Genomic DNA, 17,364 nt, shown 5'->3' on the forward strand with positions numbered 1-17,364 from the left:
TACAAAGACTGAAATGGTACTTTTAATCCCTGACCCTATATCATTTATAAAGATATTAACAAGTAAGGGTTCCAACACTGAACCTTATACTGTGTACACACAATCGGAAATTCCGCCAGCAAAACTCCGATGAGAGATTTTTGTCGGAAAATGCGACTGTGTGTATGCTCCATTGCCTTTTGCTGGCGAAATTTCAGCCATCAAAAGATTGAGAGCATGTTCTCTATTTTTCGGTCGGGAAAAGTTCCTATCCGAAAATGCGATTGTCTGTACAAATTCCAACGCGCAAAATTCCTATGCATGCTCGGAAACAATTCGACACATGCTCAGAAGCATTGAACTTAATTTTCTCGGCTCGTCGTAGTGTTGTACGTCACCGCGTTCTTGATGGTCAAAAGTTCAGAGAACTTTTGTGTGACCATGTGTATGCATGGCAAGCTTGAGCGGAATTCCGTCGGAAAAAAACAAGTTTTTTCCGACGGAAAATCCGCTCGTGTGTACGGGGTATTAGGGTACACCACTAACAACCCTAGACCATTCAGAGTATGAATCATTAACCACTACTCTCTAAATACGGTCTTTAACAAAGTACAGTTTTTGTTTAGTATATAAAAGCCGTAATATTTTTTGTGAAATTCTTTAATCTTTTTGTAATGAGGCCCATACATTAGATACCAGATACCACATCCCCTTCATCTGGTAAAAAAAAAACAAAAAAAAAAACAATAGCGTACCAATACACACTCTCAAGAGGAATACTCTGTCCATTAGCATTAAAAAAATGTCATCTATAATTTTAAAATGTAAACAGAAGTTAAACATTTAGCTCTACTTTTGTATGATCCTGTTACTTTCAGTTAGCTGGTAAGTAACACATTCTTCTTACAATCAAAAGTACCAAGTACCAACTCCTTTTTACATACAGTATTTTAATATATATCGGATCAGTAGAAAGTACAGGTAAATATCTGTTCACAATACATCTAACTACATTAAAGGCCAAATAAAATTTTGTCACAACAATCCTTTTTCAGGCATCCTTATCTTTAGGTGCAAAAAGAAAAAACTTTGTTTAAACAAGATCTTCAGTCTCTTTTGAAGACAGACAACAGTAGAATTATTTTTTTCTAAAACAAACAAAGTAAATAATATATATTCCTATAAATGCACATAATGGAGAAACACATATTGCTTAAAGGAGTAGATTTACAGTTGAAAGTTTGCTGTGGCTACAATTCTCTTTGTGGGAGTAGATACATACAATTCTATGTTTTTTTCTTGCTTCTGGCCGTAAAGGAGAGTCCCACTTAGCCATACACCTTTCCTTCCATTTTATATATGGTCTTAGTTGTCCCTCATCAAGCAGAATTGCACTGGCACCCATAGAGTAAGAAAATATGGCATCACTGCCACTGTCCTGTGGATGGGAAAAGTGACACAACCAATGCATTATTAAGACATCCTTATTTTGGACTTATCAAACATGGCTGCTTGCTGATGCAATACTGCACAAAATGTGCTGCCACCATCAGTTTAAAGAAATTTGTCAGTCACACCATATTTTCATTGTCTATGGATGTGCTATGCCTGGCAAGAACAAGTTAAATACAAAACACACAGAGAAATATAGTTGACCAAGATCTGGGGATGGAGATACAGTATGTTGCCAAAAGTATTGTGACACCTGCCATTACACGCGCATGAACTTTAATGGCATCCCAGTCTTAGTCCGTAAGGTTCAATATTGAGTTGGCTCACCCTTTGCAGCTACAACAGCTTCAACTCTTCTGGGAAGGCTGTCCACAAGGTTTAGGAGTGTGTCTATGGGAATGTTTGACCATTCTTCCAGAAGGGCATTTGTGAGGTCTGGCATTGATGTTGGACGGAAAGGCCTGGCTCGCAGTCTCTGCTCTAATTCATCCCAAAGGTGTTCTATCGGGTTGAGATCAGGACTCTGTGCAGGCCAGTCAAGTTTCTCCATCCCAAACTCACTCATCTATGTCTTTATGGACCTTCCTTTGTGCACTGTTGTGCAGTCATGTTGGAACAGGAAGGGGCCATCCCCAAATTGTTCCCACAAAGTTTGGAGCATGAAATTGCCCAAAATGTCTTTGTATGCTGACACCTTAAGAGTTCCCTTCACTGGAACTAAGGGGCCAAGCCCAACCCCTGAAAAATGACCGCACACCATAATCCCCCCTCCACCAAATGATTTGGACCAGTGCACAAAGCAAGGTCCATAAAGACATGGATGAGCGAGTTTGGGGTGGAGGAACTTGACTGGCCTGCACAGAGTCCTGACCCCAACCCCATAGAACACATCTGGGATAAATTAGAGTGGAGACAGCGAGTGAGGCCTTCTCATTCAACATCAGTGCCTGACCTCACAAATGCGCTTCTGGAAGAATGGTCAAACATTCCCATAGACACACTCCTAAACCTTGTGGACAGCCTTCCCAGAAGAATTGAAGCTGTTATAGCTGCAAAGGGTGGGCCAACTCAAAATTTAACCCTACGAACTAAGACTGGAATGCCATTAAAGTTCATGTGCGTGTAAAGGCAGGCATCCCAATACTTTTGGCAATATAGCGTACATTTGTCTCTTCTTTTGTGTGTTGTGTGTAGGCAGAGAGGATCAAGTAGGTACCATGATTGGTGAGGAACTTTATGCATATGTGAGACAATGAACTTGTGCACACTACCAAGGGCCCCTTCTTTTAGCGAATTTTGACTTCAGTCTTAAGGTCGATACATCTGAATGTGTTTTAAAGTTTACATCTTGTCATGGATATTGTATTGAGTTTGTGTTGACACCATGTTAACTTAGGACAAAAAGGTTCATTTTGCCATACAGCTGTGAGTTTCATGTTTGTAATATCATACAGTGAGTGCAATAAAGTTTACATTAGCTTGGCGGGCTTTAAATATCCAGCCATATATAAGCAGCATTTTAAAAAAGAGGATTTCTTCCATAAACAGATGATTGAAGTAAACTTATCAACTTATTTACTAAGTTTAATGAACATTCACTATGTAAAATCAACAATTGCTACTCCTCTAGCAAATCAATCATACAGAGTTCTTTAAAAACTGTCTTCTTTTAGCACAACCAATAGTGATACAATGCTTCAAATATTAAAAAGTATAGATCTCCACCTGCTGGCTGGAAAGAAGACTACACAATATTAATATGTACTATTTAATAAACTAAAATAAAATCTATCCTGACAATTAAAAAAAATATCTATTAAACCAATATACACACTTTTTCACTTTTTTAAGCTTCATGCAGCAGTCCCATTTTAAACATAACTGTTAATGTTACTTTTTTTTTTTTTTACTTCACTTACAGAGTTAACCATATGATAATGACTTTCACTATGCAAAAGATTTGCCTTCTTATGCCACGTACACACGAGCAGAATTTCCAACAGAAAGATTCCGATGGGAGCTTTTCATCGTATATTCGGACCGTGTGTATGTCCCATCGGACTTTTTCCGTCGAAACTTCAGACGGACTTAGATAGAGAACATGTTCTATATTTTTCTGACGCAACAAATTATTATTGGAAAAACCGCTTGTATCTTCTTTATTTTTCTAAGTTGCAAAAAGTAAATCATACTGTCACTAACTGCATGGCAAAAAGACACACACACACACACAAAAGATGTGATGGGGTTTATAAAAGATGATAGTGATAGGAGTGATAGGAATAAGCAATAGTAACTGAACTACATGCTCTAGTCAGAGTTGTTGAAATAAACAGACCAAGAGTGACAAGAATTCAGAAGTTAAAAAAAAGGGTTATGGCATTTGGTGACGCCCTTTAGCATCTGCTGCTGTATGCTCTGGGATTTAGCAGTCTGCCCAGTTAGGCCCCTTTCCCATTAATCTAGTGTGCTTCTCCCACAGCGTGGCTGCAGCGCAGTGTACCCGTGGTTTTTGTGTGGGTTAGCTGTGATTTTGCCATAGACCTCTATTGATACCTGCTGTTTTGGTGCACTTTCTGAGTAGAAGTCTATGACAAAGCGCAGCTAAGCCACACAAAAAAACACGGGTACACTGCGCTGCACCCGTCCTGTGGAAAAAGCACACTGGATTAGCATGAAAGGGACCTTAAAGGCTAAGTTCACCTTTCTTCACTTTTTGTTTCTAAATTCCAGCTCCCCTATGTACCAATATATCATTAATGTACTTATTTTGCAAAAAATAAAACAGCTTTTCATTAACACTACATGGGCTTACCTCACTTTCTTCATAGCTCTTTAAACACACTGCTCGATTACTTCTGTCAGACTGTAGGTCATGACACAGGAAGGAGTTGACCAGTTGATCTCATTAGCACACATCCTGCATCATCTACCCTCAGCTGGTCAACTCCTTCCTGTGTCATGACCTAAAGTCTGACCAGGAAGTAAGGCAAAAGTAATTGAGCAGTGTGTTTAAACAGCTATGAAGAGTTAGGTAAGCCGGTGTAGAATTATTGGAAAGCTGCTTTATTTTTGCTAAATAAGTTATTAATGCTAAATTGGTTGGGAAGCTGGAATTTAGAAAAAAAAAAGGTGAACTTAGCCTTCAAGTATGTTTTCAGCAGTGCTGAGATTTGTTCAGTTTAACATGCAGGTAGGTACCATTACAAATATCTTCCTGTAGTGCGAATACTGCATATGGGAGTTGTGTCTTAGGACAACACATTTCTTAATTAGCCTTAGACCCCTTTCACACTGAGGCAGTTTTCAGGCATTTTAGTGCTAGAAATAATGCCTGTAAAGCGCCTGAAACTGCCTCCCATGCCACCTAAATGTGAAAGCAGGAGTGCTTTCACACTGGGGTGTTGCGCTTGCGGGACATTGGAAAAAGTCCTGCAGGCAGCACCTTTGGGGTGATTTGGGAATGCTGTATACAACGCTCCCAAAATGCCCCTGCCCTTTGCTATGAATGGGCAGCGCTTCCAAAGCACCTGAAAAGCGTTTCGGAAGCGCCGCAACACAGCATTTTTATATACTGTGGCAGAATGGCTCCCCTGGGTGAAATCCCGCATGGGTATGTCCATTCCTTTAGCGGCCACAAGAGGGTGCATGCACGCGCCTGCTGCACAGCGGGGGACCAGATGCGTGTGGCCGGCAGGCACGATCGCGCCCGGCCATGCGTGATTGCGTGCACGAGCACCAGCACGGGGATTTGTGTGTGAAAACACACAAATTCCTGTGCTGTCAGGGAAGAGGAGCCATATCCTTTGTTCCTACTAAGTAGGAAAAACGATATGTCTCCTCTCCTAGTCAATCCTATCCCCCCACAGTTAGAACACACTGTGGGAACACACAATTAACCCCCTAGTGTTAACCCCTTCCCTGCCAGTGACATTTACACAGTAATCAGTGCATTTTTATAGTACTGATCGCTGTATAAATGCCGATGGTCCCAAAAAAGTGCCAGAAGTCTCTGATCTGTCCGTCGCAATGTTGCAGTACCGCTAAAAATCGCAGATCATCGCCATTACTAGTAAAAAAAATAAATAATAAAAATGCCATAAATCTTTCCCATAGTAGACATTGTAGACACAATAACTTTTGCACAAACCAATCAATATATGCTTATTGTGATTTTTTTTACCAAAAATATGTAGAATATATATTGTCCTAAACTGATAAAGAATTTTTTTAATTTGGGGATATTTATTATAGCAAAAAGTAAAAAATATTGTTTTTTTTTTCAAAATTGTCACTTTTTTTGTTTATAGTGCAAAAAATAAAAACCGCAGAGGTGATCAAATACAACCAAAAGAAAGCTCTGTATGTGGGAAAAAAAGGACGCAAATTTTGTTTGGGTACAGTGTTGAACGACTGCACAATTGTCAGTTAAAACGACACAGGGCCAAATTGTAAAAAGTGCTCTCGTCAAGAAGGGGGTAAAATCTTCCGGAGCTGAAGTGGTTAAAAAGCGGTAAAGCGCCGCTAGAATAAGCGGCGTTTTACCAGTAACGCACGGGCGGCCCCAGTGTGAAAGGGCTCTTAGGACAGGGTGTGAAAGACACAGAATAGGTGGAAAGAAGTGCATTATACAAACTGACATTTTTTTTTCTTCAATCAAGCAAATCATCCCAGTTCTTGAACTTGACAGATCATAATTTTCATTATTATAGCATGTTTTGTGTATTCATTTGTAGGTTTTCAGGACTTAAAATAAGATTATACCAAATAACATGTAGTATTCAAATGAATGCTGGATAGGAAATCATATGCTACCACCAATAATATTAACCACTTGACCTCCGGAAGATTTACCCCCCTTCATGACTAGATTATTTTTTGCGATACAGCACCGTATTACTTTAACTGACAATTATGCAGTCCTGCAACACTGTACCCAAATAAAATATATGTCCTTTTTTCCCACAAATAAGGTTTTCTTCTAGTGGTATTTGATCACCTCTGCATTTTTTTTATTGCATATAAGCAAAAAAAAAAAAATTTTGAAAAAATATATATTTTTTTACTTTCTGCTATAAAACATATCCAATAAAAACATTGAAAAAAAAACGAATTTCTTCATAAATTTAGGCTAATATGTATTCTGCTACATATTTTTTGGTAAAACAAAATCCCAATAAGTGTATATTGATTGGTTTGCACAAGAGTTATAGTATCTACAAACTATGGGATATTTTCTATTTATTTATTTATTTATTTTTTACTAGTAATGGCGGCGATCAGCGACTTACGGCGGGACTGCGATATTGCAGTGGACATTCTGACACTGACTGACACTTTTAACACTTTTTTTGGACCAGTGACATTATACAGTGATCAGTGCTAAAAATATACACTGTCACTGTATTAATGACACTGGTTGGAAATGGGTTAACATCAAGGGCGATCAAAGGGTTAACTGTGTGCCTAACCAGTGTTTATGTGTACTGTGGAAGGTGCTTTTACTAGGGGATGAGATGGTATTTGTTCCCTGCTGTGCAGGAACGCAAATTCCCTCCCTTCCCCCCTGTCAGAACGGCGATTTGCCTTGTTAACATAGGCAGATCGCCATTCTGTCTCCCTGCCTGATGATCAGCGGGTAACGGCGGACATCAAGTTCATGATACACACCGATTAGCTCCCACTGTGTGTAAACATGTGCGCCCTCTAACCGGAAGAGTCGGATCACATGTATATACATGACCCGGAGCAGAGGTGCTGCCCTGTAGCAGTAAAACTGCTATAGGGTGGACCTTAACTGGTTAACATTAAATCTTAGAGTAAGGTATAGTACAACAATCAAGAGATACATACATATTTGCAATGTAAATTACCTTAATTACTGAAGTTTCAACCCTGGATGGTGGACTTTGTACTTGTGCGGCTGCAGCCATGCTTGCTATTGTACTGAGGTGATTCATCTGGCTCATTGCCATTGTAACAGAGGCTGGAGGTAGGCTTACAGGGATAAGAGGATGAGGCATCATCATAAATGGAAGTTCCAGACCTGCAAATGTAAATAAATGCCTTTGAGTCTTTAATACATATTAACCAATCAAGTTTAATTAAAATTACAGTTTTGCTTTAGGATGTCTGTACCACTATGAAATTGATACTATGGAGTCTCAACTTTTCCAGGCAATAGTTAACCTAATAATTGCTACTTTTAAAAAAAGTTTAATACACAAATGTTTATTTGATAACTAAATAATATTTTGATAAATATATATTGTAATATATAAATTCAATAGTATTCTACTACAAAATATATAGATGCCATCTTTGTTTTTTAAATTACAATGTTTGAAGTGGGATAAAATATAAAGTTTTATACAAGACGTTATTGAAAAAAAAACATTTTGTACTTAATAATACTTCTTGCAGAGGCCATAAAAGTAACTGCAAATTATGTTTAATATTCACATTTGAAACCTCAATATGATGATGACAATTATTTTTTTTTTTTAATCTTTCACATTCTGAAGCAAGATGCAGTGGGGTTCAAATATTAATTAAATATTGGAAAAAATAAAATTCTGTGCTTTTAAACACATTTCACTACATTTTTGTCTTGTCTAATTGGATAATGAGAGCTTACATCTAATTGCTTGTTCTAAGCCACACCCCCATAGTACCTATTTTGTAAATCTTCTAAGTGTAGTACAATGACACAGAATTCTGAAAAGGGCAATTATCCATGGAACATGTATTTTTAGGTTACAGACATCCACTTAGTCACATAATCATTTCAATCTCTTGGTATGAGTTGTTGAGCTTTGCATTCAAAATAAGAGGAATGCTTAGCAAAGCATTCAACTGGGAAAAAACAGTCAAAGCATTTACAACTTTCCAGTTGTCCCGCTGTCTATTTTCAACATCTTACAAAACAAGCTATGTTAAAACAGGTGGTTTTATTGAACTAACTTTCCACAATGTAATAAACACCCCAGATGGTTATATTTAATTGCCTTTTGAAACGGTGGCTTAAAGTGTAATGTATCCCCTAAAAACAATTTGTATGATCTGTTGTCTAAAGGGTGACCTGTACCAGCTGTTCTTCAATGAATACTTCAGCAACTGTTCAATTACAAATAATAATTCCAATACTGCTCACAATAAGTATTTGATTAGAGCACACCTTTTGTTGTCCATGTAACAGCATCTGAACCTATAGCTGAAGAGACATGGTATATAATGTACAATCGGTTAAATGTTTTACATTGTAACACGGGCATAAATGTTTCTTTCACCTAGTTGTAAATATTAAATAACAGGGCTAAAATTAAACAATGTGCCCACAAGCTACTTATACCACATATATTAGAGAATGTGCTGCTTGTAACATATTCTATTCAATAAATATGTTTAACCACTTGCCCTCCAGAAGGTTTCATGACCAGAGACTTTTCAGCATTGCACTACTTTAACTGTCAATTCCGTGATCATGCAACACTGTACGCAAATTCAATTTATATAACTTTTTTTCACATAAATAGAGCTTTCTTTGGGGGGTATTTGATCACCACTGGGTTTATTTTTAATTATATAAAAAAAAGAAGACATAAATATTTAAAAAAACCAAACAAACAATATTTTCTAATTTCTGTTATGAAACATATCCAATAAAACAATTAAAAAAATAAAGTTTCTTCATACATTTAAGATAAAATTTATTCTGCTACATATCTTTGGTAAAAAATAAAAAAATCCCAATAAGCATATATTAATTGGTCTGTGTGAAAGTTATAGTGTCTACAAACGATGGTATATATACTGAAATTTACGCAGCTTTGACGCTGTAATAGTAATGGCAGTGATAATATTGTAACGAAGACATGCTTCTACTCACTTGGACCCAATCGCCCAAATGTGACCAGCTACTATATAGGACTTGGGGGTATACTAATACATTTTTTATCATTAGTATTCACTTTCATTTTTATATTCATTTTTATTTGATGATCTTTGCTACTGCCAGATTAGCATATGGGTATTCCTGCTGGGCATCCTTCATCTAATTGCTGCTGTATATTTGCCTATTAGCGTCTTTCTTTCTTCCTTTTCGTGTATGCTGCCTCTAGCAACATGGCGCCGTCTCCGTCCCCGCCGCTCACGTCATTCATGAGCGACGCGCGTCGCTGAAGAGGTCCTGCTAGGCCCACCCCTTCCCTAGCTTGGAGCGCAGATACGCTTGGCGTGCGCTCCAAGCGGTAACAACACTGGGATGATTTGTGTGCACTATGGAGAACGGCGTGCATGCGGTGGCGCGGCTTCTTGCAGCTGACAGGGGCTATTAGCAGCTTCTATCAGCTTCTAGACCAGCATGTATCCTGACTGAATGTAGGTTCCTATGCCCTTCACCTCTGCTTACTAAATTTACGGTTTACATGGTAGCTGTCAAAGGTCTGGTTATGCACCTCTAGTGGGCGGTTTTATTATTGTTCTTACTTTCTATTTTTCATTATGTTTCATTATTTTTCATTATTACCATCAATATCGAGTACTATTATTATTATCATTATTATTATGGGTATTTTTCAGAGCTTACCACTATCAACATTATTATGTAGTGCATATCACTTATTTGGTTATCTACTTTTTTGCTGGTCCGCCCACTTTAGGGGCGTGGACAGGAGGGACTTTTATGATTGGGCCTGATTGACTGAAGGTGCATGTGGGTAAATGTATTCATTCATTCATATAAAAGAGGGGAAAGCTGAAGGAGGATTCACTGCAGTGCTCTGAGGAAGAGGGGTGTTCCCCTCGAAACGCATCAGCCAGCAGTGATTTTTGTGGGCTCTTTCAGTACCTCTGGTGGGCTCTGCTGCTCCTTCTCCACATGCTGTGATTTGAAGATTGTTTTATAGTTTCGTGATCTTCTACTACTGTTTGTAAGCAGTTCCTTTTCATCATTATTATAATAAATTTTACCTAAAGATAATGCACATGGCTGGTGCCCCCTGTCTCTCTTGTTTCTCGTTGATAATACTGTACACTGACGCTGTACTAATAATACTTGCTGTTGAGTTGAGTTGCATCTTGATATAGCGCGGTCCTTTACCCTGTAGGGTCCTGACGTGCTTACAAACACATACTAGGGCCAATTTATAGACAGGATCTGATTAATCTACCAGCATGTCTTTGGAATGTGGGAGGAAACCAGAGTACCTGGAGGAAACCCACGCAGGCACAGGGAGAACATGCAAACTCCAGGCAGATGGTGTTGTGGTCGGGATTTGAACCAGCGACCCTATTGCTGCTAGGTGAGAGTGCTAACCACTACACCACTGTCCTGCCCTGGCTGTGAAGAAGTTAACATCAAGGGGCAATCAAGGGGTTAACTGTGTGCCTGACAAGTGTAGTGTGTGTAATGTCTGTTGCTTGTACTAACAGATCTGGCTGTTTTTTCTCTCTGCTGTGTGTATGTAAATACAGACTTTGTGCTGTGATTGGCTACAGCTGATCAGCAGGTCTCAGCCATAAATTATTGGTGGGGACCTCTTGATAAAATCCCGCTGTAGCCAGTGACAGCGAGGATTATCAGGGGGCATGTGCATGCATGCCCCTTAACTGGAGCAGGCTGGATGACATACATGTACATCATCCAACCTGCCCGGGTCGCCCACCCATAGTAAATGTACTGTGGGTGTGTGGGAAGTAAAGAACACAAAAATTACAAGGCAATGTATAGAATATGTTTATTTAAGAATTCATTATGTTGCACCAATAAAGTGTATCTCTAGCAAAAATTTGTTTTTTCTATCTTGGATAGAATAAAATAGGATCAGATTTTCATAGTTCTCTGTGTCCGTGTTGGGGAGGTTCTCATTCTCTACATGTCTTAGTCATCACTGCCACCAGGACATAATGTGATGTGAAATCCAGAATTTTTGTACAGGGTACACATTCAATTCCCCTAAATGGTCAGACCTCAAAGTAATCAAAGAAATAATTCACATTACTGAACCATGCTGACAATACAAAATACTGAATTTTACCTCTTTCACAGGAGGTGAGGGTGTATTTTCCAGTGTCCCTGAGAGATTTCTATGCACCTCCTGTTTTGTCTCTTGGACAGAAAGTGAGGTGAAATCTCCCCAATAGCTCTTTTTGTGCTTTTTTCACAGGTTAGTGCTGAAGTGCTCTCTCCCGTGTGTGTGAGCTGGCAGCATTAAGGATTCTCAAGTCAGAGGGTCAGCTGATTATCATTTAGTCACTGTGACTATCTTTCATTCATTTCCTATTTGTGTGCCATTGTATATTTTTGTGCATTGTCTTTCATTCATTTGCCCCTATTTTACTACTTAGTGCCTTGGAGGTGTGTTTTTTTTCTTACCAACAGGAGATATACAGCAAAACCATATGCTATGTTATCCTAAAACAAAAGGGGTACCAACCATATGCTATTCTATCAAAGAAAAAAAAGTGTCTATTGATACACTTTAAATATAAGCAACCTGTTGAAGCTTTGGAACATTACCACCTTTGGCATTGGCACGTGTGGCTATTCCTCAAACAAATAACTATGATACAGATATTAGATTGATACAGATGTGCAAGTTGACAGCTCTTCTCATCTATTTATTTATATGTGTAAATTAAAATGTGAAACACTTACATACCAGCACAAGTAATGCTCAGTGGGGTAGGTTTACTAAAGCAATGGATGCTGTTCATTTAACAAAGTGAATTTCACAAATGGTGAACCTGTGTTGACTGCAAAGTGAACAGACTTTAATCCTTACAAAAAAACCCTATAAACTAACAAAGGACTTTAAAGGTACCAATACGTTTTGTTGAAAAAATATCATAATGTATTTATTTTATTATATAAAAATGTAGCTCCTTTTTTTTCAGGAAGGACGATGGGGAGGTAGATTGGGTCTATTCCCCAAACCACAAGCTTACTTTCCACCCGTAGACCATATTTATTGCAGGCATCCATTTTTGATTGTTGGAACCACGTTTGAAGATAATATATTGATGTTACTTATACTGAGAGCTTGACTGTAACTTATTTTCCTGAAGAAGCGGGCTAAGTCTTGTGAAACGCAATTTCGTCGGAAATCGCAGCGAGTGAGTCATCACTCAATCTTGCAAGGGATGATGATTCAATTTCTTACTGTGTAGTATACAGATGTTTCTTTTGTAGCCTCCCTGATGGTATTCTGGAGTGTGGCTCGGGGTTAAATTTCAGCACCATTAGTGGTAACCCCAAGCCACACTTGGGATTACATCTCAGGTATACTTACCTTGTCCCCAGGATCCTGCGATGTCCCCCCACACTGTCTGCGGGCTCCATCCTCTGCCAGAAGCCTCTCTGTGCCAGGGGGCGGAGCCTAGCAGGGGCGGAGCCTAGCGGCAAATTCAAAAAATGTCAAAATCATAACACATACAGTACTGTAATCTTACAGATTACAGTACTGTATGAAATCATGTCACTTCCCTTCTGTCCCCAGTGCTTTGGCCCATGCCCTGTAGTTTTATATTATATATACTGTTCTTTCTGCCTGGAAACTTGATTGTCCTTAGCAACCAAAAAGTGTCCCTTTACATCAAAAGTGGCTTTAGACCAGCTAGAAAACAGCGATAATAACTTAGAACACTTGCAGAATTGTGCGATAGTGAATCGTGGGGAAATTTATTTTATTATTATTATATTATTTATTTTTTTAATTATTTATATTTATTTATTATATTATAATTTATGATTTTGTGTTTCAAACTTCATCATACCAGGGATGTCTACTAGACTCTTGGTGGACAGATATAAGTGTGTTATTGCCAAGAATTTCAGACCTACAATATAAAACGCCAAATTTCTATGCAAAATAATTGTACTGCTTTGAGACGCAGAAAATTTGAAATAATCATACCGCCAGGGAGGTTAACAAAACATATTGGTACCTTTAAAGTCCTTTGTTAGTTTATAGGGTTTTTTGTGCAAATTTCTGGTAGGACGTGGTACCGGACAACCTTGTCCAAATATGAGAGGACCTTTCATGAGGCCCTCCTCCTGCAAAAAAATATTTTATTCCTTTAATCCTTAGTGCAGCCATACATGGTCGGTAGGAAAGGCTCCCAGCTATTGGAACAGAATAGTAATGTGGCAGTGATTCCCCCATCCATCCATATTGAGTGTGTAGATGGGAGAATTGGGTCTTTATTTTTTTTGTTCAACCTACTGGTTGAATGGAAAAAAAAATATATTATTGTATGGCCAGCTTACGTAAGCACACCCCACTGTGATTATAAAAGCCTATAACATTTTCTGGCTTTAACATTTTCTGACTTGACTAGTCATTTGGAGTTTTATGTAATAGTCCTTATCATAACAAATGGTGGTACAAAAATATACCAACTCATGAAAGTTTATGTATATGTAAAATACACTGCATTTCAATTTGAACTAAATTGTTAGTATCCCCTAACATAAAGGGTTTAATAGCTGCCACAGCCCCCCTTAAAAGCAACAGTTGTTTATTGATCTGGGGTCGATTAGATGATCTCACCAGTGAAATGCAGAGGTTTCAATGAAGAACAATATTATGTTATGGGTATGACTCTCTATCAGATTTAAAAACTGCTAACTTACTGCAAATTACAAAAAAAAACAAAAAGAAACAAGGGGGTCCATTTTCAGAGGGTTTGCCTAAGAAAAGTTGTTTTAATGGTAAAATATTACAAGGTATTATAATATTGCATGACTGTCCTCACAATATGAGTATTATTTAGCAGCATATTTTAATGCGTTGTATAGTATCGCACAAAAGTATGTAAATATTTTATTATATCTTTTCATGTGACAACATTGAAGAAATGACACTTTGCTACACTGTAAAGTGACGTATGTACAGCTTGCATAACAGTGTAAATTTGCTGTCCCCTCAAAATAACTCAACACACAGTCATTAATGTCTTAATGCACTGCCTTAACCCTCTTGGGCATGGAGTTCACCAGAGCTTCACAGGTTGCCACTGGAGTCCTCTTCCACTCCTCCATGACGACATCACGGAGCTGGTGGATGTTAGAGACCTTGCGCTCCTCCACCTTGTGTTTAAGGATGCCCCACAGATGCTCAATAGGGTTTAGGTCTGGGTCATGCTTGGTCAGTCCATCACCTTGGTTTGTGAGATACTGTATATATTATTTATCATTTCATGTGTACAGGGGGCAACTAATCTACTACTAATCTACTAATTATATATTCTGGATCTGCTTTTTACTTTGCCATTGGCAGACAGCATTGGTGCTTTACTGTTTCTTCTCACAATACAAATGAGTCAATGAACCTATACAAAATACATTGATCTACTGAAGCTATATTTAATTCAATGCAATGTAATGCATTGCAATGTGACATTTTTACATAATCTAAACAAGAGTCTCTGACCTCTCTAGCTGCATGTTCTGTGAAGTATTTCATCCTCAAAATCCTCAAATATCACAACAAAGTCTCTAAAGTTAGGACTCTGTTTTTAGCAGCTTAGAAACAGCTGCTGTGCATTTACACTAGAAGACTGGCAGGCGGCCAAGGTTTTGCATCAATAGAAAAAATGGAGGAAAGAAGCTGATATTTCAGTGCCTCCTTTGAGAACTTTGAAAGCACATTTACCCAAAATGCTTGTAGTTACAGAGCTTGTTTTTAAGTCCCTTCATGGTTAGTTCAGGATACTTTAACTTGTGTCTGAGCACAGGTCAGCTTTAAAGCTGAACCCTGGATAACTAAATATTGTCTAACCACAAAAGGCATGTGTGTTCTTAATTGAACCTCACTATGCTTTGTGTATTATGTAGTAATCCAGTGTGAAATGTTTCCATTGTGCAGGAGTTCCTTGTAATAAAGACTGTCATGGTCACTGGTTCTCTCTCTCTCCTTGTGACTGCTCTTGTATCTGCCCCATTGTTTTCTGAAGGCAGCCTGTATGGGGCCTGCTTGCCCACAGCTCTGCTCTATTCACAGGCTATGTACAGGCCAGTGGTGATGTCACTGCTACTTTTACAAGCTAACAGCTGGGTTTGCAGGAGCATTTAGTGCACACAATTCCGATCGTGTGTACACAAATCCGACGGACAAAGTGCCACGTATTCTCAGAATAAATAAAGAGATGAAAGCTATTGGCCACTGCCCCGTTTATAGTCCCGACGTACGTGTTTTACGTCACCGCGTTTAGAACGATCGGATTTTCCGACAACTTTGTGTGACCGTGTGTATGCAAGACAAGTTTGAGCCAACATCCGTCGGAAAAAATCCTAGGATTTTGTTGTCGGAATGTCCGAACAAAGTCCGATCGTGTGTACGGGGCATTAGACACACTCCTAAACCTTGTGGACAGCTTTCCCAGAAGAGCCGGAGCTGTTATAACTGCAAAGGGTGGGCCAACTCAATATTGAACCTTACGGACTAAGACTGGGATGCCATTAAAGTTCATGTGCATGTAAAGGCACTTTCTTTTAACCTAGAGTTCAGATTTAAAGAAGACTTAAGGTGAGTTTAAGAAATTAAATAAATACCATGTGTTTGTTCACTTATAAGTATAAATAGAACGTTGCTTGAGTTTTTATTTCTTATACTGTATCAATTTAAAAATTGAATAAATATATGTAATACAAAAAGTGTCTTTTATAGCACAATTTTAATTGTGTCCATATATATATATATATATATACATATATATATATATCACATTAAGATCTAGTTTAGGAGACTCAAGAAAGTTGCCACAGTCTTCATAACGTGTGTCCGTAAAACTGATTTAAACCAGAAGGACACTTTTATCGGTCCAAGAAGTATTATAGATGATATTTTACAATGGGGTTTTAATATGTTATTTATTTATTTTTTTTTACTTTAAAAGACTTATCACAGGATTTAGTTAAAGGGGTTGTAAACATTCAGGGTTTTTCACCTTAATGCATTATATGCATTAAGGTGAAAAACCTTCTCTCTTGATGCAGCCCCCCAGAGCCCCTGTTTTACTTACCTGAACCCGGTCTTTTTCTAGCCAGGGGTGAGCACACCAGCTCTGGCTGGTGTCTTGTGTCCTGATTGGATATATTGATAGCAGAGCAGCTACTGGCTCCCGCTGCTGTCAATTAAATCTAATGACTCGGGCACTGGGGGGGGCGAGGCCGAGTCTGGCATACGTGTCTGTGGACGCAAATGCTGGACTCAGGGGCGCACCTGCAAGGTAACCCCCTTGGGAGAGCGCTTCTCCTAGGGGGTTATCTGATGCGCGGGGAGCCGCAAGAGACGCTGGGGGACCCCAGAAGAGGATGTTCGGGGCCACTCTATGCAAAACAAGCTGCACAGTGGAGGTAAGTATGAAATGTTTGTAATTAAAAAAAAACAAAAAACAATCCTTTACAATCACTTTAACTATAGCAAAGTGGTAATGATAGGCAAATCACTGAAAAATGTTCCAAGATGTCTTTTCTTATCATGACTAAATCATTGTGCACTGTTTAAACCAGAAGTTGTGTCTCATTATGCACTGGCAACATTTGTGCACACTTGCAACACTTATTGGGGAAATAGCTAATATTTATACCACACTTCCCTGTACACAGCACTACACATTAATTAAGTTCTAGTTTCATTAAATGGTTAATTTCACAAAATAGTGAACTACAATGTTTTCCCACTGCTGATGTCCAATGGCTTTAACACAGCTACAACTAATAGTCATGATGGGGATAAATTACAGCATCTCGTACCATTTGGTAGCAGGTGATTCTGTTGAAGAGAGTTGAGAGGATGAGTAACTGGAAGGTTATGCTGTCCAGGCAAGTTGGGATGGTTAACAGAGGCTTGTGATCCTTGGGTAGGGAGAGATTGAAGCTTTTCTTTCTCCCAAGAACCATCACTGCTCCCTGTAGAAATGAATATACAT

The 17,364-nt window shown here is 38.6% G+C and overlaps 1 protein-coding gene across 4 annotated transcripts in view; it reads right to left on the reverse strand.

Moving 5' to 3' along the window:
- Positions 1-17,364, reverse strand: part of DACH1 (dachshund family transcription factor 1) — a 475,056-nt gene that overhangs the window by 133,784 nt on the left and 323,908 nt on the right. Inside the window, exons 4-6 of one of the 4 annotated variants that reach the window (XM_073614248.1) lie at positions 17,189-17,344; positions 7,305-7,477; positions 1,262-1,417 (exon numbers count right to left, since the gene is read on the reverse strand). In XM_073614248.1, coding sequence (XP_073470349.1) covers positions 1,262-1,417; positions 7,305-7,477; positions 17,189-17,344 — 485 coding nt within the window. The remainder of the gene's footprint in view (positions 1-1,261; positions 1,418-7,304; positions 7,478-17,188; positions 17,345-17,364) is intronic. The other 3 variants (XM_073614250.1, XM_073614249.1, XM_073614251.1) reach the window with 3 other exon arrangements.

The sequence above is a fragment of the Aquarana catesbeiana genome, linkage group LG02, assembly GCF_042186555.1.
Source record: "Aquarana catesbeiana isolate 2022-GZ linkage group LG02, ASM4218655v1, whole genome shotgun sequence".
Taxonomy (NCBI): domain Eukaryota; kingdom Metazoa; phylum Chordata; class Amphibia; order Anura; family Ranidae; genus Aquarana; species Aquarana catesbeiana.